The sequence below is a fragment of the Sceloporus undulatus genome, chromosome 1 (genome assembly GCF_019175285.1).
Source record: "Sceloporus undulatus isolate JIND9_A2432 ecotype Alabama chromosome 1, SceUnd_v1.1, whole genome shotgun sequence".
Taxonomy (NCBI): Eukaryota; Metazoa; Chordata; class Lepidosauria; order Squamata; family Phrynosomatidae; genus Sceloporus; species Sceloporus undulatus.
Window position 1 is genome coordinate 15,898,075 of NC_056522.1, and position 21,249 is coordinate 15,919,323.

General features: G+C 40.1%; 2 protein-coding genes across 9 annotated transcripts in view; one reads left to right on the plus strand and one right to left on the minus strand.

The window, feature by feature from the left end:
• Positions 1-21,249, plus strand: part of ASB3 (ankyrin repeat and SOCS box containing 3) — a 112,751-nt gene that overhangs the window by 17,289 nt on the left and 74,213 nt on the right. The window lies entirely within an intron of this gene.
• On the minus strand, positions 1,303-20,336 carry CHAC2 (ChaC glutathione specific gamma-glutamylcyclotransferase 2). 3 transcript variants are annotated; one of them, XM_042474401.1, is made up of 3 exons: positions 19,991-20,336; positions 6,349-6,384; positions 1,303-2,283 (listed from the first exon to the last, which is right to left on the minus strand). In XM_042474401.1, the coding sequence occupies exons 1-3, from the start codon at positions 20,141-20,143 to the stop codon at positions 1,897-1,899; spliced, it is 576 nt and encodes a 191-aa protein (XP_042330335.1). In that variant the 5' UTR covers positions 20,144-20,336; the 3' UTR covers positions 1,303-1,896. The 3 variants fall into 3 exon arrangements, with proteins under 3 accessions (XP_042330335.1, XP_042330316.1, XP_042330326.1); XM_042474382.1 differs by having other exon boundaries at positions 19,936-20,336; XM_042474392.1 differs by lacking the exon at positions 6,349-6,384 and having other exon boundaries at positions 19,936-20,336.

Genomic DNA, 21,249 nt, shown 5'->3' on the forward strand with positions numbered 1-21,249 from the left:
AGCCACATTCTGCTTCAAATCAGGCAGAGACATCTTTGCAGCAGGATTTACCTCTTTCTCAGCTGCTCTCTCCGTCTCCAAGTTATCCAGTTCCTTCTGCAGATAAAAAAAAAATCCCTGAGCAGAGCACCAATGACAGAAGGACTTGTCTGAGATAAGAGATAACCTTGCCAGACCTCTGTGGTGTTTCTGAGCCTTTTTCTCCCCCTTTGACCTTTCGATTCCTTTGGGAGGTGGAGGAAACTACAGATTCTATGCTGCTGTTCAATCAGTGATTTAGTGTGACTTCTCAAAGAGGACTCACATTTTTCCCAGCCCTTCTAGCGAGCTCTTGAAAAGGAAACAGCCTTCATAGGGAAAGGAACCAAAGACAAGGAATTTTAACTGCCATAAAAAGTAAAAAAGGAAAGCAAAGCAAGGCATTTTTGTTAGAGAGGTAAGGAAAGGAAATACAGCAGAGCACCTGTGGCCTACTATAACTGCTGGCCTTGCCCATCCTGGGAAAACTGCCTCAGAAATCACCTGATTTTCGAAACAGCCTGTACAGAGTGCCTTTAACTTCAAGGACCCACCAAGAAGCAGGACATGGTGTAAACTGACTGCCCAGGAGTCAGCAGCTTTCTCTAGATGGTGCAAGGGAAGGCTTTCATTACATTTCTCCTACCGCTACTGTGCAACTGTGGGGAAAAAATCACTATGATGGCCAGAGTATCACACTAATAGGATTTTACTCTAACATCACAGTAGGTCATGGGTGTGCACATGATGTGGTCTTCCACCCTTTTATGTGTGTACTAGATGTATTCTGAAACTGTAGCCTTGCATAGTGATCATAAGGCAGTTTGGTGGTGGTATAGTCTGAACAGTGGCCTGCTCTGAGTTTTAATTTGTAGATTTCAGGTCATTGGGAGAAGAATCAAACTAGACCTGAACATAGTGGCCCCGTTTTCAGGTAATTAAATTTTTTTTTTTTTGAAAAATGCCTAGTGATTAAGGATGGGAGTTTCTGAACATTTTTGAAAAATGTCTCGTGATTAAAAACAACAAGGCACCACTATATATGTATGATTCATTGCTCCTGATGAGATGTTGACACAGTGTGTATCTTGAAACGAAAGTGCCATTTCCTTCAAGGACTATTTGCTCATTTTAGCCAAGGGCAAATAGTTATTATATAAAACCACTGATTCCAGTGCAGAAGTAAATGGTACATATCCTATAGGGAACATTTTCTGAAACCTTTCTAACATGGTTTTGCAAAGGACTCAGTCCTTGCATAGGAATAACTACCACTTACCAGCGTAAATCTATTGATGTTTACTTTAAATTCAATTGAACCTTCTTCCATGGGAGTAAATTGCAGTACATAGGATTTCCTTGTTAGTGCTATAATCCATAAGCACCACTGGCACTGTTGCTGAGTACGTATGATTCAGGTCCATGTTGACATATACAGCTCATTCCTATGAATGCTTACCACCATAAGCAAGCCTGAATTTGTTGGATAGGGGAACCACCAAGTAAATATGCCTTGAATTATAGCTATAGTCTGTCCATGTGCAGGATCCAGTTCAAATCTACATTTTTTAAAAAACTGAAAAAAAGTCTAAATAACTTGAAATCAATAAAGTTTCCTCTCACACTTAAAACTGGGCCTAAATTCTTTCTGCACATTTGAGAAATGAAGAAAGCATTGTTGAAAATTTCACCAAAATTCAAAGTTCTTCCTCCCTTAAACTCCTGAAGACATAATTTTAAATGTAGTTTTCTACTGAGTAATAACAGTAGTGCCCTGAAGGAAATATTTTAAAGTCCAGTTGGAACATCTCCAAATAAAACATTTGTTGTCTATGAAACAATTATTCTGATGATGAAGAATGTTTTAAATATATATTTTTATATGGAATTAAGATTTTTTGGTTCTTGTTCCAAGAATTTCTTTACTAGTTTCTCTAAAGCAAAAACATGTTCATCTACATCTTCTGGTACAAGATCCCTGAGCGAGTTGCAGAGTTCAAAAAGGTATTCTGTGTTTCTTCCACTAGGACCAACTGCATTAAAAATCTGTTCGGCAATTTCTTCTAGAGGTGCTGGTCCAAGGTAGTTAGGATTTTCACAGGTTCCAATATATAACAGCACATCGAATGGTTCCACTAAGGGATCTTTGGGATAGAAAAGAACAGTTGTAGTCCTGTAGCCTCCTTTCTCTCGGAAATCAAGATATGCTTTTACTTCGCCTTCATGTCCGATTGGTAGTTTGTATGCAACACCCCATACACAGCCCTGTTGAAGAATATAACCAGAAAAGTAAAATAAACATTCATTTTACTGTGAAGTTGAAGGCTTTCATGGCCAGCAGCCATAGTTTTTTGTGGGTTTTTTTTGGCTATGTGGCCATGATCTAGAAGAGGTTTTTTTCATTTTACTGATGAAAGTGTTAACTTTTAAAGAAATTTAGAGGGTTATTCACAATTCAGGCTATCTCTTTTATCTCTATTTGTGTTTGCAGTATATATACACAATTTTCCTTATTGAAAAAATGGATAGAAAAATCAGTATATTGTGGATGGAATCACATGTTCCTAAAGATGCAGGGATAGGCAACCACAGCTAGTCAGGGCACCAGTTTTGTACCTTTGAATCCTTGCAAGTTGCATGGGTTGTCAAAAATACCAAAGGAGGAAAAAAAAGGAAAGGCCTAGAAGACCATGGTCCAAAACATACTGCTGAAATAATCCAATTTGACACCACTTTCAGTGTCTTGGCACAGTGCTAGGGAATCCTGGGAACTGTAGTTGTGGCAGCAGAGCTCTCTGACAGAGAAGGCTAAATATTTCACAAAACTACAGTTTCTATAATTCTCTAGCATTGAGCCAGGACAGTTAAAGCAATGTCAAACTGGATTATTTCTGTAGTGTTTTTTGCCAACTGGCCCTTCTGAAGATGGATTGGGGCCATGACAAACACTCATATTCACCTTGAAGCCATCTGAAAAAAGGAGCTGTCCGGACGGTGGCTTGAAAGGGCTGTCTGTTCTGACCCTTAGTATCAAAGGGGCTTTAAGATCCCTTTGCATGCACATCTGGCTATGATGACACATGGCATGACATTATGTCCCATTTGAACTACTGTAACATACTCTATGTGGGGGCTGCTTTTGGAAACTGGAAATTTCAGCAGGTGCAAAATGCTCTGACCAGAATGCTGTCTGCAGCCAATTACTCCCTTGTTACATTAACTTCTCTGGCCACCAGTTTGTTTCCACAATCCAAAGTGCTGGTTATGACCCTATGCAGCTTAGGCCTAGACTATCTGAAAGACCCTATCTCCCTTTATGTACCTAGCAGAATCTTAAGTTCTATGGTGAGGTCTTTTTCTTTGTCCCACTTTGTCACAGGCTCTCTTGGTGAAGGTATGCGAGAGCCTTCTTGGTGTCTGTTCCCATCCTTCCTTCTCTTCTTTTGCCAGCAGGGAAAGAACTAGTCCTAGGTCCACACTTCACCTTCTGTGTCAATATGAGTCTGTGTGAGATTTCCAGGAGACAACTGGTAGACAGGATGGGATAACCCACAACTCTTCACTTAGCTGCAACCATCCCTTCAGTTATTTTTATTTTGGTATGCATTTTTCTAGCCTCCTAGTCAAGCTGGGGTTGAAAGAGAGAGACGGGAGGATTGAGAAGAAAGGCTGTATACATTTCTCACGCACTGATTCTCTCAACTAGTGTTGTCCAGCAAATACAGATTTGGGAGACCTATCTGGTTCTAGTCTGAAATAGATCTACTCTTAAAAATTATTTAGTCAGTTTCTAATCTTGTGCAGCATTATTCACTGCATTTTAAGTATTAGAAAATCATTTTGCTTGTCTGTCAGACTTTTCCTGTTTGTCACCATGCGTAAACTAATATACTAGCATGTAACTCTGTTTAAGTATTGTTGACAGAAGGAGGATGTTATTAACAGATCTTTAAAATGAAACTTAAGAAAATGGTGAATAGTTTCTTGTTTTTACTTTCAATTGTAGATTATAAATTTAATAATTATGGCTGACTATAGATTTAAAAGATGTTTGCATTGATCTGAGTTTCTATTTTTACAATACAAATTCAGAGGAGCAGAGAGAGGGGAAAAAATCCACAAGCTGAACTATTCTTTGCTTATAGAGGAATCTGTCTGTTAGCATAATGAGGTACAACTATACAGCACTGAAAAAACTTACCAGAAAGGTACAGAAAAGTCACAATGGCAGACAGTAAGCTGAATTCTGCTGGCCTTGTCAACTACAAAAGGTTGAAGTCTACGCTTGCAACTAAACTGATTTCAATTCAGAGTTGGCACTGCAGGGAAACTGTGTTTCAAGCAGTTTCCCCTGATGAAGTGGAAAATTTCCATGTTTTAGCTTCTCAACAATGTTTTACTGTATTCTGATATTTTCTTAAGGACATATAAAAACTGGAACCTGTGCACAATGAAACTGAATAAAATTAAGAACAAGATCAGAGTTTGCAATGGTTCTCATATTATGAAATGCTGACTCCAGTGGTGAAGGAGATACATGTTTGAAGTATATTTTGAAATTTTAGGCATTTAGAGAGTACCCATCTACATTAGAGGATTCTTGGCTTTTCACACAGCAATCTCAGTAGTCATTTCAACAATCTTGGAAGACAGGCCAGCATTACCCTCCATAGTGGAGATAGAGAGGTGTATGTGAAATAAAGGCATACTTTGATCTCCCCAAGAGATTATAATTGACTGGAAATTTGGAAGTAGGATCTTTGTAGCTTACATTCTTACAGCCTACTCCTAAACATGTTTAGTTGAAATAAGAAGCATCAAAATCAGTAACATTTATTCCTAAGCAAGTGTGCAGTGTTTTAGTTAGTACTATATACCAGTCACAAGAATTGAGCAGCTGCTCCCTGTTTCATATAGTTGTTCAGTCAGAAACACTAACTTTTAAGAATCCTAAAAAGAATTCAAAAAATCAAGTGTTTAGAGTGAATAACAGTACCCTAGAAACACCTTGTAAACTTGCAGAAAATCAGAGAATGAATATTTGGGTTAAAAGGTTAAACTAACTTTACTAGAAAGGTTATGATGAAAAAAGTATACCTAACTACTATAGAGCACACTGGAATTAAAGTGTAGGCATTTCATTTTAGAAAGGGAATGGAACCTGTCTTGTTAGCCAGCTAGTCAGACAGAACAAATTCACATTTTAGTTATTTTGTGTATTTAGTTATTTTTGTTATTTTCCTACTGAAACTGAGAAAGGAGGAAATGAGGAAAAATGCCCTAATTTTTCTGGAACTAGAAACAAATATAACCCTGGATCTTGGCATAGGTCAATTCAAAATGCAAGCCTGTTTTAAGATGGAATTGTTCCTTACAAAGAAAATATAGAGCTTTCTCAGATTACATGTGCCTGATGTTAACACGAGTCTGGGTATTTTATTTCTTCACAAGTTGTCTGAAAGTGCATAGAGAAATGAATCTTTTGATGAGTTTTGCTTCTCATCAAGACATTTTCTCCTGCACAAATGGTGTGTTATAATATATGTATAACATATGAACAGGTATCTTTTCCCCCTCTTCTGTATTCAGCAGAAAAACACCATTGGGATGGAGGAATGAGTACATATTAGGTCTAGAGGTACTATTTGGTCTGTGTTCTAGGTACACATGCCAAATGGACACACATATCAAGTGCATGTTGTTTAATGCTTGTGTCGATGAATATGGTTGACGTGAAGCTGGTATATTCATTTAATTTTATTTAACAATTTTATTTATATACTGCTTACCAAAGTGGTATATGGTAAGAAGCATAAATAAAAAGTTGTTAAAAATACCCTTCATTATCTATCTACCTACAGTGGGCAGCACTATATGCGATAAATAAAACTAATCTGGAAAAGTATTGGTATAATGTAATGTTTTGGCATGCACCAAAACCTTAAGCTTGTTGGTACAACCATTGAGAGTCAATCAACTCCCCTTCAGGAAACTGAATTAGTTCCTTCAGAGGAATAGTTTAAACAGTCTTGTATAATACTGAAGATGTTATAAGCCATTTGTTTCAAGAAGCAGGTTTAGTTGCCCTTAAATAACATTGACCCCTGTATACCTATTGAGGCATAATCTTAGTTTCTTTACCTCAAATTGACATCTTTTGTAATAAAGAACCTTTTATGCATAAGTAATTTGGATGTTGCACTGTGTCTCATTAGGATTTACTCTCAGGTCGATCATAACCCCATAACTATAATCAATGATTACACTCAATGCTTTGAGTTCTCTAGGACAATGTATGCAAGAGATTACATAAAAACATAACTACTGTACCTCAGGATCTTCAATAAGTGTCACAACTCTTCCAGGCTAAAATTAAAAGAAATATCACTATTTTAGTAAAGATTTTACCATCAAATAATAGCAAAAATTGATTTTTTTTAAAGGACCACAACACCATAAACAAACTGCAATCAATTTGGAAGAGTATGACCATATATGTGATACTTTAATGCACACAATGTATGAGGAAATGACATTTGTTAAGAATACAGTGGGCAGTTTTGAATACATTTTTTATTTTGTGCTCAGGACGTTTTAACAATTGAATGATCAAACAAGTCTGGTCATTGCATGACTTGTCGGAGTGTTGATGCCTTATTATTTATATGAATTATGTAACATGGATAAAAAATGTAGTGTTACTCCCTGCCTCTTCTTCCATTATAGTTTGTGCTTCTAGGTAGGGAGAATCATTATAGAGTTAGACTGAGGAGACCTGTGTTCAAATCCTAATTAAAGCATAAAGCTCACTGAGTGATCTGGGGACCATCATTCCCTCTTAGCCTAATCTATGTGGGGTTGTTTATAGGATATAATGGGGAAGGAGAGAACAATGTACAGAACTTTCAACTCCTCTGAGAAAAATTAAAATGTCATCTATGCAATAAGAGTAGTGATTTCCAAACTGTGATGTATTATTCTGGGTTACAGAGATCATCCTTACTTATCATGTTGATGGGAATTAGAATTGAGGGGAAGGAAGAACCAACTCTACAGCCTGTTCTTGATTATGTCTGGCTTGTCTCTTACCAATTGTAAGACGGATTAGTTGGAGGTTCAGATGCCTCAGATCTGCCTGATTCCTACAGAACCACATTACCTATGAAAATTGCTTCTGCCATTAGTGTTTTAAAAGAGAAGTGTTGGGAACCAGCACAAAGTAGCTGAACAGCTCTTTCTGCTATGTTTGGAAGGTCAGCCACAAGTGTGAATTGTAGGAAGGGTAGGAAACTGTGATGTCCAAGTTACATACTGTATATACAGTGGGCCCGTGGTATCTGCTGGGATTTGGTTCCAGTACATCCCATGGATAACAAAATCTGTGGATGCCCAAGTTCCATTAAATACAATGGTGTAGTAAAATGGTGTCCCACAAATAAATGACAAACTCAAAGTTTTATTTTGTTTTGAACTTATGTATTTTTAAAGATATTTTCAAGCTGTGGGTGGTTGAATCCGTGGATACGGAATCCGTAAATACGGAGGGCTGACATGTATTAGTCTAGAAATTTTACTCAAAATATCAACCCAAAAAACCTGGGTTGACTTATCCACAGGTCAGTATAACTAGTGTACCTTAACTCTTTATCAAAAATGAACCATCCTCTTCTCTGAGGAGAATGGCAAAAAGTGAGAGCTAGGTCTATCCTGGGAAAACCTAAAAGAAGCACCAACTCCCTCTACTCTCTCTGCCGCAGCACCACTTCTGGTCTTTTTTAAAGCCTGGGAGGGATAGCAGCGGCAGTACTCCTTCCTCTCAAAGGTGTACCAAGAGAATATAGGGATGTGCGGATCTTTTAGGTTCTCCCAGGATGGACTAAGTTTTTCGGTTTTAGACTAAGTTTTATGTTTTACCAAGATGGACAGGATGCTCTCACTTTTTCTGCTCTACTCAGAGAAGGGGGTGGCTTTTTTAAATAAGATACAGTACTTTAGCTCTTGCCTTTACATCTTAGTTGGCATGCACATTTTCTTACCCTGCTGGCACCTGGTTGCTTCCCCCACATCACACAGGGACCATTTACTGTAGTTATCTCCTTATCCATCCAGCTTTTAGGGTGAGCACGAACAGTTATCCTTGCTAGAATTTTTCAAGTTCTTTGGCTTTGTTTTCCTTGCTTCGTCCTTTATATCCTTTGCTAAATGCACCTAAGCTTTACCCTTGACCCTCCACGGATCATATCAAAATCCACAATTTTGTCTCCAAAACTTGCTCTCAGGCGATACCATTTTGACCAGTATTTTTCCTTGGTAGATATTAAAAGGTACAATCTTGATCTTCTTGGACTTTCTGTAATGGATCACTCATCTTGCTAAGCTGGGATCTGTCCCTTTCTTGTTTTCTACCCTGCTGCCTCCTATTGTTTTAAACACTCTTTTTGGTCTTTTGCTATATGTGAAAGTACCTGTTAAAAGATTATTATTATTATTATTACTGTATTAAGTTTTATTTATATATCGCTGTAAATTTACACAGCACTGTACATAAAATCATTTAATTAGACGGTTCCCTGCCTTCATGCTTACAATCTAAGAAGACACGACACAAAAGGAGAAGGGAATGGGTGAGGGGAAGAGGATACGGTCCAGCATTCTTCTCTCCCTCTGAGGCCTGGACCAAGGCAGATGGACAGATGGAGAGCTCTGTATCTTAAGGATAGGCTTGATGGCATTGGCCCACCCTCTCTCCCCCTCGGAGGTCAAGATGGAGTCAGATGCCTTGTGGGGAGGGTTCAGTTCCTTTAGTGAGGCATGTGGGCATGAAAGGGAACAGTGTTATAGATATGCTTCCACCTATGCCAACTAATGGTTTAAACCGGATCGTGATTTGTTACAATCCGGTTTAAACAAGCATTGTTGCCACTTAATTTGAATTGCAGAAGCAATTTGGAAAGGAAGCCATGCTCTAGACCTGTTTAATCTGCATTAAAAAGACACCCCCCCCGCGCCTTTTGGGCTGAATAGCTTTATTTCGAAATAAAGCAATTCAACCCAAGTGGGAACCATGCAGATTCATATCCACCCCTGGCCTGCCTTCTCTGCCCCTGGCCTGCCTTCTGCCGCCTCCTACCTTTAGATCTGCCTTCTCCGCACCCCGGCCTGCCTTCCACCGCCTCCTACCTCCAGATCCCGACCTCAAGCACTCCAGCCATGCCAGGAATGGAGAAGGCCGCTGGCGGAGAAGGCAGATTGGGATCTGGAGGTAGGAGGCGGCGGAAGGCAGACCGGGGGTGGAAAAGGCAGGCTGCTTTCCTTACCCACCTGCCTGGTACCTGATTTGAATTGATGAATTGGTGCAAACTAGTGTGAACCACCTGTGCTGCTGAACCGATTCATCAATTTGGATCAGAAACCGAAATATCTGGTAAGTGGGAGTGAGGCCTATATATACCTACTCAGAACTAAGCCCTATTGTGTTCAATGTCTCTGTTTACATGGAAGTCTCCATTTCAATATTTGGGTTTAGGTCTGTTTAGTCCTTAATGGATAGTCATGAATCCATCCAGTTGAACTAGTTTGTTAATTAGCCTTATTTTTCTTCACAAAATTACAAAGGTCACAAAAACATATCACTGATTCTTAAGGAATTTTTAAAAAATCAAAATGTAGGTTATTCTACACTGCTAAGCAGCCCTGAAGTTTCTGACTTTTTACTGAGTAACATGAAAACAAGGTCTGGTTCTCTAAAACAGACAAACCAATAAATAATGTGATCAAAACTGCTTCTGCATAAAGATGCGGTAAAATCAGATGCACTAAAATCAGTATCTGACTTACTGCAAACATTTTGTTTGCTTTGTGGATAACTTTAAATGGTGTAGCTGTATTGGATTAGTTTTTTATTCTTTCTCATTCAGCTGATCACATTTCATAAGAGCCCATGAATTTGGCTGTTAAGAGCTGATTTGGGAAGTTCATGAATGCATTGATTTTCTGTGCTGTGCTAAAAGGTAATTGATTTATCCCGACATCTGATTTTTTTCAGGGAGAAATGCATTGTTCAGAGAGAAGTGCATTCTACAAAAGTAAAGCTAAAGCCATCTTTTTAATGTGAACAATGCATTAGTTTTCCAGTGCACATTTAAGTAGTTTTAGGCAGTAATATAGAAACAGTTCATGTTCAAAATTGACCTGAATAGACGAGAAAGCTGGGCCAAAGCTAACAAAATGGATGTCAACAGGGAGAAATGTAAGGTACTGCACTTAGGGCGGAAAAATGAAAAGCACAGATATAGGATGGGGGACACCTGGATGAATGAGAATACATGTGAAAGGGATCTAGGAGTCCAAGTAGACCACAAGTTGAACATGAGTCAACAGTGTGATGTGGCAACTAAAAAGGCCAATGCAATTTTAGGCTGCATCAATAAAAGTATAGTGTCTAGATCAAGGGAAGTAATAGTGCCACTCTATTCTGCTTTTGTCAGGCCCCACCTGGAATATTGTGTCCAGTTCTGGGCACCACAATTAAAAAAAAGCTGTTGAGAAACTGGAGCATGCCCAAAGGAGGGCGACTAAAATGGTGAAGGGTCTGGAAACCATGTCCTATGAGGAACGACTCAGGGAGCTGGGGATGTTTAGCCTGGAGAAAAGAACGTTAAGAGGTGATATGATAGCCCTATTTAAATATTTGAAGGTATGTCATATTGAGGAGGGAGCAAGCTTGTTTTCTGCTGCTTCAGAGAACAGGACCCAGAACAATGGATGCAAGCTGCAGGAAAAGAGATTCCACCTCAACATTAGGAGGAACTTCCTGACAGTAAGAGCTGTTTGACAGTGGAACACACTCCCGCGGAGTGTAGTGGAGTCTCCTTCCTTGGAGGTCTTTAAGCAGAGGCTGGATGGTCATCTGTCAGGGATGCTTTGATTGTGATTTCCTGCATGGCAGGGGGTTGGATTGGACAGCCCTTGTGGTCTTTTCTAACTCTATGATTCTATGATTCAAAGGAAAGCAGAATCATTGCTAGCATATGGGTCCTTTGAAAATTTTGGAATTACACTGTCAGAATTTTCATATGTATTTTTCATCTCCATGTTCTGTTAGTGGCACTACATTAGTTTAATGTAGTGAAACAGAAGTAATTTTAATACAATACATTTAGGAGAGGGCAAGCGCATCTCATTACTGCCCAATAAAATATTACTTGCTCTTGTTTTTGTATCCAGAAAAATAGAAGGTTATGGTAATATACTCAAAATCCAGTGCAGTAATAAAACTGCAGAACTGCATGCAAAATAAGGATATGTGCAGATATTTAATTGGCATAATTTATACAGGTTACAGTATTTCATTTATCTTGAAACAGATCTCCATTGGCTGTTTAGAAAACTCGCTTGTGGGTATATGTATCCCATGCTAAAGAAATTATGGCCTGTTACAGACTGCCAAAATAAAGCTGCTTCGGGTCTCTTTGGAGGTATGCTATTTAAATGATGCATGCATCCTAAGAATCTGGAAGCTGCACCAAAGCTGCACTCCAGTGTTTAGGAATGGAGTATGGCATTGGTGCGACCTCCGGACTCTTAGGACCCATGCATCATTTAAATAGCATACCTCCAAAGAGACCCAAAGCAGCTTTATTTTGGCAGTCTGTAACAGGCCAACATTTTCTTCCCAGGTATTGAATCAATTATATTTTAATTTGTAAAATATGCTTTTCTAATTGGGATCACCCTGCTTCCTAGGTGATATTTTAGTTTTTGTTTAAAATTGGATTACTTAATCTAATACTAATTAATGTGTTTTTAAGTGTGAATACGTTGTGGATGGTGCTGAAGAGAATTTTATCCTGGCACCCTGTTGCTTTTGAAATATTGCCTATGATTTGCTGATTGAAAATACATACTGTTGATAAACTCTGTAGTCTATTTTCAGAGATTGCTAATTGCATAGCCATTTAGCTCCCTTCATGCGCACTGTAAGGCTAAGCTCTCTGTGCTGAGGGAACATTTGAAAGGGAAGCCAGGACCCCCATATAAGGTGAGACCCCCCAATGCAATTATAGTTCCTGAGAAACCCCCAAAAGTACATCCTGCCTGTCACACCTTTCCTCATTGTGCAGAGCTTGGAGGTAGGACCAGATTTCATCCTTGCTTTCCTTTACTCAGGCAGAGCCTTTTCATGCAGTTAATGTCTGAAGGTTCCTTTTGATGGTGGCTGTTCTTTACAGTTGTGCTGCTTTAAAATGTTATAGAAGACTCCTTGGGCACTTTAACTATGATGTTCCTATTTGCGTCTCCCTGATCCATGAATTGTGCCATGTATCTTTTTTTTTTTTTTTTTTGGTGAGATACAGGAAGACTGGGCCACTTTTGCAGCCATATTGTGGAATGCCCTCCCGGATGGAGCTAGCTAATGCTCTTACCTTATGTTTTCAGCATCTGTAAACATTTTTATTTATTGAAGTTATAAAGAGTTTATATCAATGCATTACAAAAATAAGCATCAATATGGTGCAGGGAAGTGGAGAGTTTCTTGAAAACTAATTATTTTCCATCTCAGAAGAAGATGGTTCCTGAGTAATCTTCAGGAAATAATGATTTTGTACCAGACATATAATGTGTTTAGTAGCAATAGTTTGCTGCCATTTTATTTTTACTGTAGTGTATCACATATCTTATTGCATCTCAATTTGAGCATTTGGTTCCTGAGTGAGAAGATGACTAAAGGATTTAAAATAATGCTGGGGAAGGATGTATTATGAATGGCCACACAGCAAACAACACAGAATTTAGTGACAAGCAGAGGTTAAGATGGGGTGATATTTCTTCCCCACATTTTCTTGGTAGTTATTAACTAGACAGCCAAGTAAATACAGTGGGGGGATGGGATCTTGTTGTCACAAATCAATTCCTACATGTGGTGGGATGTACTTTGGGGGTAAAGGAATATGCCTAGCTCAGAATAATGTATTCACTGGTGGTGATCCAATGTGTTTGTTCCTGAGATATGGGTATCCTTCACGCTAGACATAAGAGCTTGGAGTTTGCAACTTAGACTCTATTTCTTAATAACAATGAGGCTGCATGCAAGCTTGAAATTTCTGATGTATCATTTTAGCTAGGAATTCACCTAGGGACCAAAGGCATACTACTACTTAGTTGACACACTGACATACCACTCATCAAGAAAATGAAAATAAGATGGATCTCTCAACTTCAGATGGTTGTGGAACTATCCCCTGAAAAAACTTGCTAAGAAAACCTTGTAATAGGTTTGCCTTAGGGTCCAGAAACAACTTGAAGCCAAACAACACACACACTTTACATTTATTATGTTAACAGTTGAATTATCTTCTAAAGAACAGAGTAGCCTTTGTATTTCCTGTTTATCAGTCGTTAGGTTCTTTCTTTAGTGCAGCCAATATGTTTTCTATAATTCTTAGTTCAAAACACTTTTTACCTAGAATTGTCGTTAATTCATCTATTATATGTCTCATTTGGTTAATCTGTCTTGTATGATGCACCTGCTAGATTTTCTCTTTGCTGTTCTGTAATCCACTGCGTTACCTGGCATCAGAGTCTGATTATAAAACTTAATCATCGTTGTCACCTTGGCATTACAAAATGAAATAAAAATGCATAGATAATCTGATCCCCTTGATTTCAGACTGCTATTCTGGTATCCATGCTGAAATGTTGTGAGGTGCACAGATATTTATATAAATCATAGAAGCTAATTTTAAGGACTTTGGGTTAGGGATGTGCAGTTGGAATATGTAAAGTAATGATTCTTGTTCTAAAAGATGCAAATAGTGACAAATAACAATTCCGTATATTTTCATTCACAGAAGAATGCCAGTTATTTCCAAGTGTTGCTTCATGTATGTTCACAGTCAGCTAAGTATTTCTGATGACTGAATAATTTGCCGCATATGCAACTGTAAATAACATAGCTCTGCTCTGTCAATGCCTTTCTCCTAAATTGCTGGATGTTTCTGAACTCCATTGTGTCTTTAGCTCAACAAATGCTATTTAGAATTATATAAGCTCTATAGTCCTTGTATAGTGAGAGGGACACCAGATTTTCAAAGTACTGTAAAATCTATTCTTCTCATTCAGGTCGCTTAAACCCCTAAACATGCATTTTTCATGAAATAGGAAGGGTTACTGCTTGATTTGTTTTTAATCTTAATGTACTATATGTTTATTCTTAACCAGTTGGAGGCTCAATAAGATTATCTGATTACAGCCTATACTGTGATATACTGTAGGTGTATTCTTAAAATATGACTATGATCTAGAAAAGAAGTGGACATTTGACGTGGACATTAGAAGGGCCATCAAAGAATCCTGTAACAGCTTCTTAAAACACTCCTAAAGTTAAACACAGTTTGGACTTTGGAAAAAGAATTAATTTAAAGAGAAGCTTCCAATTAAAACAAAAACAACTTCTTCTATACAAACCTAAGCTATTTTTTAAAATTAGAGTTTTGATTGAAAATGTTGGAGTTTTGAGAGTTTTCCCAAAATCGGAAGGAGCAAATAATCTCTGATTTGTGGTTGAAATATTTAGGAAAGATTATTGCTAATACTGTGGTGTAACTATCATACAGATTCTAACTACAATAGGAACACATTTTTCCAATGGTTAAAATCCTTCATTTTGAAGATACTGGTGCAAATGAGTTATGGCTATAATCCAGTTTGATTAAATTACTCAATAGAGTATTTGATTAATTAAGGAGATATTTTTATTGCACCTGGATTTGGTAGAGCCCTGCACAGCTCTTCTGAGAAGTAAGCTTGTAACTGAGTTGGGAGTGATAGCCAGGTTTGCAAATATCACCATGTTATTCAAGATGGTGACATCCCAAACAGCTTGTGTGAAATGCTCTGGGAATGTTTCTACAAAAAAGGATGAATGGCAGATAAGACCGATTTAAGTGATGAATAACATGATTTACACCAGGGCAATGAAGTACAATAAAAAAGGGATACAGTACTTGATACAGTTGGAAGCTCAGTGATTTTAATCCAATTGCTAGCCTTAGCTAAAGTAGATGGTTGACTCATTTGTCATAAGACCTATGTTGTGATATTGAAAAAGGCAAATTTTGTGCAAAACTTATTAGGAGAGGGGTTGAAGACTGAATATCAAGTATCAGAAACCTGTGATATAATCATAATCCTATTAGCAACATCTCATAAAGAAGCAGACAATGTCAACCTGTAGTATGAGTTTCCAAAGTAAACACCTGTAGAAGCTTCCAGATTGTGGAAAGGTATTTCACCCCCTCACTGCTGTCCTTCTGCTGGCAGACAAAGACCTTTTAATTCATACATGCTTTTGTACTCTCATGTACTTTTAAAATTGCTTTTAATTCCATGGTTGCTTTAATATCATTATGAGTTTAATAGTGCTTTAATACTATACTTTTTTTTGTATTTATCTTTTAATTACATTGTGAGCCCCTTGAAGTCAAGCCCTCAGAGAAAGGTGGAATGGAATATAAATAAGTAAATAAATATTCCAAGATAAGTGTGTATAGGATACTAAGATGATCAAGGAGTGCTTTTCCTATGAAGGAAAGCTAAAGAGGTGGTGATTTAATTCAGACATTAAAACCAGTTAAACAATGGAGATAATTCTCTATCTCAGTACTAGAAGTGGGGATCATCAGTGAAACTAAACTGTGGTAGGTTCAGCAGGATTGTATTAATTGTTGTTGGTGTGTGGCTTCAAGTCAGTTCCAATTTATGACCCTGTCATGGGGTTTCTTGGCAAGGTTTATTCAGAGGAAGTTTGCCATTGCCTTAGGACAGGAAAGTGACTTGCCCAAGGTCAACCACTGGGTTTCATAGCTGAGTCGGGATTTTAATCCTTGGTTTCACAGACTCCTAGACCAACACTCAAACCACCACATCATGCTGGCTCATGATATTACCCATGATATTCACCCCTTATTTATAGGGTATATGTTCCAAAAGCCCCGGTGGATGCCTGAAACCATAGATAATATTTTCAGACTTCAGGTAACTGAAACTACAGAGCAAAATTGTGGATTAGGGTGAACTAATTTAATACTAAATGGAAGAAATAATTTTGGCATATAATATTGCACCAGTTCCTCTACTAGTGATATTAACAGGTATATTAGTAATTTAGGGGCAAAACAGACAGACCCAAATCAGTGGCTTGATGCCGCCCCTTTCAGCACCAGATTGGGTCCATAGCAACCACACTCCACGGGCCTGATCTGGTGCTTTGCCGTGCTAAAATGAACCTTTTTTAGAGCAGCAAAAGGACACCCTTGCTGCTGTGGCAGCAGCTTTTTTGTATTTCTTTGGTGCAGCACACCTAAACGCTGCGCTGAAGAAGTGGTGTGATGCTGTCCCCTGTGCAGTCGGGCAGGTGATGTGACGCCGGCATCGAGGCAGAGTCGGAGCATGCGGCATGCTGTTGCCATTCCCCCACTCTACCCTGATGCCAGCGTTTTATGTCAGTCTGTTTAGCCCCTAAGTGCAATTTTGGAGCTGCTGGTTTGTACAGGTAATAATAAGGATAGGAAACTTCAGTTTTGATCACTGCAAACTTCCCAAGACAAGAAATAAAGGAAGTTAGACTCCTTAATTAATACATCAGATACATCTATAGATCATGGAAAACTTATAGAAATTGGAGTGGCACAACATTTGATTGTCAGAATACAAAGAAACAGAATAGTTCTCAATTGGCAAGGGGATCAGGCAAGGCTGCATTTTATTACCCTGTCTCACTCTTATGCTTAACATATGATACATCAAGCAGGATTAGACTCCGAGAAAGGAGGTGTGAAAATTGGGGGAAGGAACACCAACAGTCTGAGGCAGATGGATAATACCATATCACTAGCAAAAAATAGCAAAGACTTGGAACCATTACTGAAGAAAGCCAAGGATGAAAGTTCAAAATCAGGTTTAGAGTTAAACATTAAGAAAATGAAAGTAACGACCACAGATTATTAACATAACTTTAAAGCACATGATGAAGACATTGAAATAGTTCAAGATTTTCTATCCCTTGGCAGAATGGAGACTGTAGTTAAGAAATCAGAAGAAGACTAGGACATGGAAGGGCAGCTATGAAGGAACAAGACAAGATCCTGAACTGTAAAAATATATCACTGAATACTAAAGCCAGGATGGCCCATGCTATATTTCCCATTACTGGATATGGCTGTGAAAGCTGGACAGTGAAGAAAGCTGAGAAAAAGAAAATCAACTTATTTGAAATGTCGTGCTGGAAGAGTTCTATGGATACCGTGGATTGTTAAAAAGACAAATAATGGAACAAATCAAGCCTGGACTCTCCCTAGGAGCCAAAATGACTAAACTGAGACTGTTGTCCTTTGGCCACATCATGAGAAGACATGACTTGCTAGAAAAGACAATAATGCTTGAGAAGGTAAGAAAATGTAGGAAATGAGGAAGACAGAGTTCCAGATGGATAGATTCAATGAAGAAAGACAAAGCCCTGAGTCTGCAAAACCTAAGCTAAAGAGGTGGTGATTTAATTCAGACATTAAAACCAGTTAAACAATGAGGATAATTCTCTATCTCAGTACTAGAAGTGGGGATCATCTTGTCTGGGTTCGTGCATTGAGAAACGCACGAGTGATTTGCTTGAGGTCTCTCTGGCATAAAAATGGGTGGGAACCTCTAATATTTAAACAAGGGAGATGTGAATGGTTGCAGAGTCTGTTCCAATTATGGGTGAGGCAAGAGAAGTTGCTGGAGTAAAAAGCAAGCAAGAAAGTGTGGATAGCATGCCTGGATCCCAGGGATACAGAAGCATCCTCCAGTTGTTTTACACCCCTGAACACAGGCAGACCTGTCCTCACATTGCGGGTATTGCCGTGCAAAAAGTAATGGGAAGAAGCTGGCACCCTGGGCTGGGCTGTGCAACCGATCTTTTGCCTCCCCATCTCTGCCCTGTTGTGTAATTTTGTGTCATGTTGTTCCAAAAAAACTTTACAGTGACCTTAAGGCGACCTTTAAGACACTGGGCTGTTGGATAGTGGAACACACTCCCTCAGAGAGTGGTGGAGTCTCCTTCCTTGGAGGTCTTTAAACAGAGGCTGGATGGCCATTTGTCAATGGGGATGCTTTGATTGAGAGTTCCTGCATGGCAGAATGGGGTTGGGCTGGATAGCCCTTGCGGTCTCTTCCAACTCTGGGATTCTATGATTCGGCTGTAGTGTTTTCTTGGCAAATTTCTTCAGAAAGGGAGGGGTTTGCCTTTGCCATCCTCTGAGGCTGAGAGTGTGTGACTGGTCCAAGGTCACCTGGTGCTCAAAGCATATAATTTGAAAAGAAACACAGTGGGCCTTTGGTATCTCCTGGGGTTTGGTTCCAGGACTCTTGTGGATACCAAAATCCGTGGATGCTCAAGTCCATTAAATACAATGTCAGAGTAAAATGGTGCCCCTTATGTAAAATGGCAAAATTGAGGTTTGCTTTTGGAAATTTATATATTTTAAAAATATTTTCAAGCTGTGGATGCCTTGAATCTGTGGATAAAAAAAATCTGTGGATATGGAGAGCTGGCTGTATAGCACAGCAGAAAAATAAGGACTGTGGCAGCACCTTTAAATCTCCCTCCCCTTTTTTTTTGCATGAGCTTTCATGGATCTAAGCCCCTTTTTTGGATGTGGTAGTAGCTGTGTGCTTTTAAGTTGATTTTGATTTTGTGGTGACCCTAAGGTGACATAGTGTAGTGGCTTGAGTATTGGACTAGGACTCTGGAGACCTAGGTTCGATTCCTGCTCTGCTATGAAACCCACTGGGTGTCTTTGGGTAAGTCACATTCTCTCAGCCTCAGAGGGAGGCAGTCGGAAACCTCTTCTCAACAAATCTTGCCAACAAAACCCACGATAGACTTGAAGGCACACAACACACACACAAGGCGACCCTATCATGGGGCTTTCTTGGCAAGATTTCTTGGGGGGGGGGGTTGCCCTTGCCATCCTCTGAGGCTGAGAGCATGTGACTCGCCCAAGGGCACTCCATGGGTGTCCACACTGAGCCAGGATTCGAACCCTGGTCTCCCAGAGCCCTGATCCCAAGACCCAAACCCCACTGGCTCCCCAGGAAACTGGCAATTGAAAAGTAAAATAAAATAAAACCAAATGGTCCCCAAAACACGCCCATACAGTACATGGTCTTTTGCTGCAAGTCACTTCTGACTTAATGGTGACCCTAAAGAAAGCCCTATCCAGGTTTGTAAATGTTGACAATGTGTGAGTGTGTGTGTCTGAGAGGAAGGGGTTCTTTGCCTTTTTCTGAGGCTGAGAGCGTGTGACTCTCAGCCTCAGCTGTGTGCCTTCAAGCCATTTCTCACTGAATGGTGACCCTTAAGGAAACCCTATTGTGGTTGCCAGATGTTGGCAACATTTGCTCAACATCTGTTTGCCTTTGCCACCCTCTGAGGCTGAGAGAGAGAGAGACTCTCAGCCTTAGCAGTGTGCCTACAAGTCATTTCTGTCCAGGTTTGCAAATGCTGGAAACACGTGTGTGTGTGTAAGAAAGGTTGTCTTTGCCACCCTCTGAAGCTGAGAGAGTGTGACTCCCAGCCATGGATCTCTGGGATGTGTAGCTTGTTGTGACTTCAAGCCATTTCCATCCAGGTGTGCAAATGCTGGAAACGTGTGTGTGTGTGTGTGTGTGCGCGTGCAAGTTGTCTCTGGCCTCCTCTTGAGGCTGAGAGAGTGTGACTCTCAGCCCCAGCTGTGTGCCTTAAGAAAACCCTGTTTCGGCTGGGAGCCACATCGGCTCAACATCTGCCACCAGGGCAAGCTGCAGACCCCTGACCTCCATCGGATCGGATCCAACGCGCCTCCTCCTCCTCCTCCTCCTGCTCCCCGCTGCCTGGCTCACCTTCCCGGGGACCCCTCTGTGGTCGGTGCTGCCCTGCCAGAACCTGCGCCCGTACCCGGCGATATATCCGACCATCTTGTCCTCGTAGGGGAAGTCCACCTTCCAGATGAGGGAGCCGTAGCCGAAGACCCACATCCTGCTCCTGGCCCCGCGGAGCTCTTCTGCCGCCGCCTCCCTCCCCGGAGCAGGGCAGCCGCAGCCTCCGCATCCAGAGCCCTCCATGCCGCCCTCTCCGGCCCCCGCCGGGCGCCACGGGGCTTGTAGTGCTTCAGCAGCCCTCCGCCGGGGCTGGGGCTCTCCTGGGCCGGGAATGGGGCCTCTTCCCCCGCCACCAGGCGCCCCGTGCCTCTGGCTTCCTCCCTGGAGGCGGAAGGCAAGGCAAGGGCAAGGCAAGGCCGACTTAGAGCCCTGGAAAGAAGGGAGGGAACTACAGCTCCCAGCATCCCCTGCGGCGCCAGGCAAAAGGGGCGGAGTCTCGCCTGGCAGGGTCCCCCCTCCCTCCCTCCCTCCCTCCCCTGCCATTCATTAACCCCAGACTGTGCTGAATGGAGCTCCCCAAGGAGTTATTGCAGAAGAAGACCAGCAGGTGCTTTGTGGCGGTGGTTGTTGTTGTATTTGTGTGCCTTCAAGTCGCTTCTGAGTGATTATGGCAAACCTTATCACTTTTTACCCCCACTCAGTCCATTTGGAATATAATCACTTTAAATCAAATTAAACCAATCAATATAAAACAACAACAACAACAACAACAACATTCACTTCGCTGAACAGGTCACAGCGGAGTATAGAGATGTCATCTGCGTATTGCTGATTATTATTGTTGTTGTTGTTATTTTATTTTATTTTTATCCTGCCTTTCTCCCAGTTGGTTAAAACAAGTAAAATAAACCTGCCTATGAAAATAATTAAAGATAATACATATTAATACATCTTAACATTCAAACAATAAACCATAGCAGACAACAGACTAGAATAACGTTGGATAACAATCATGTAATGTCTGGGAAGGCTTCTCTGAACAGTATTGTCGTCGTCTTGTCGTGTGCCTTGAAGTCATTTCTGACCCTCAGGCGACCCTTACCAATTTTTGCAATCAATCCATTTTGAAGATAATTGGTTGAAAATCAAATCAAATCAATCTATGTAAAAAATATTCACTTCGCTTAACAGGTCAGTGGTGTATAGAAATGTCAGTTGTGTATTACTTATTCAATTACCAAAGCATTTTTTCAAAGCTTTTATTTGTTGTGTGCCTTCAAGTTGTTTCTGACCCATGACGACACTTTGCGCCAGCCTAGGCATGTACTAGTGTTG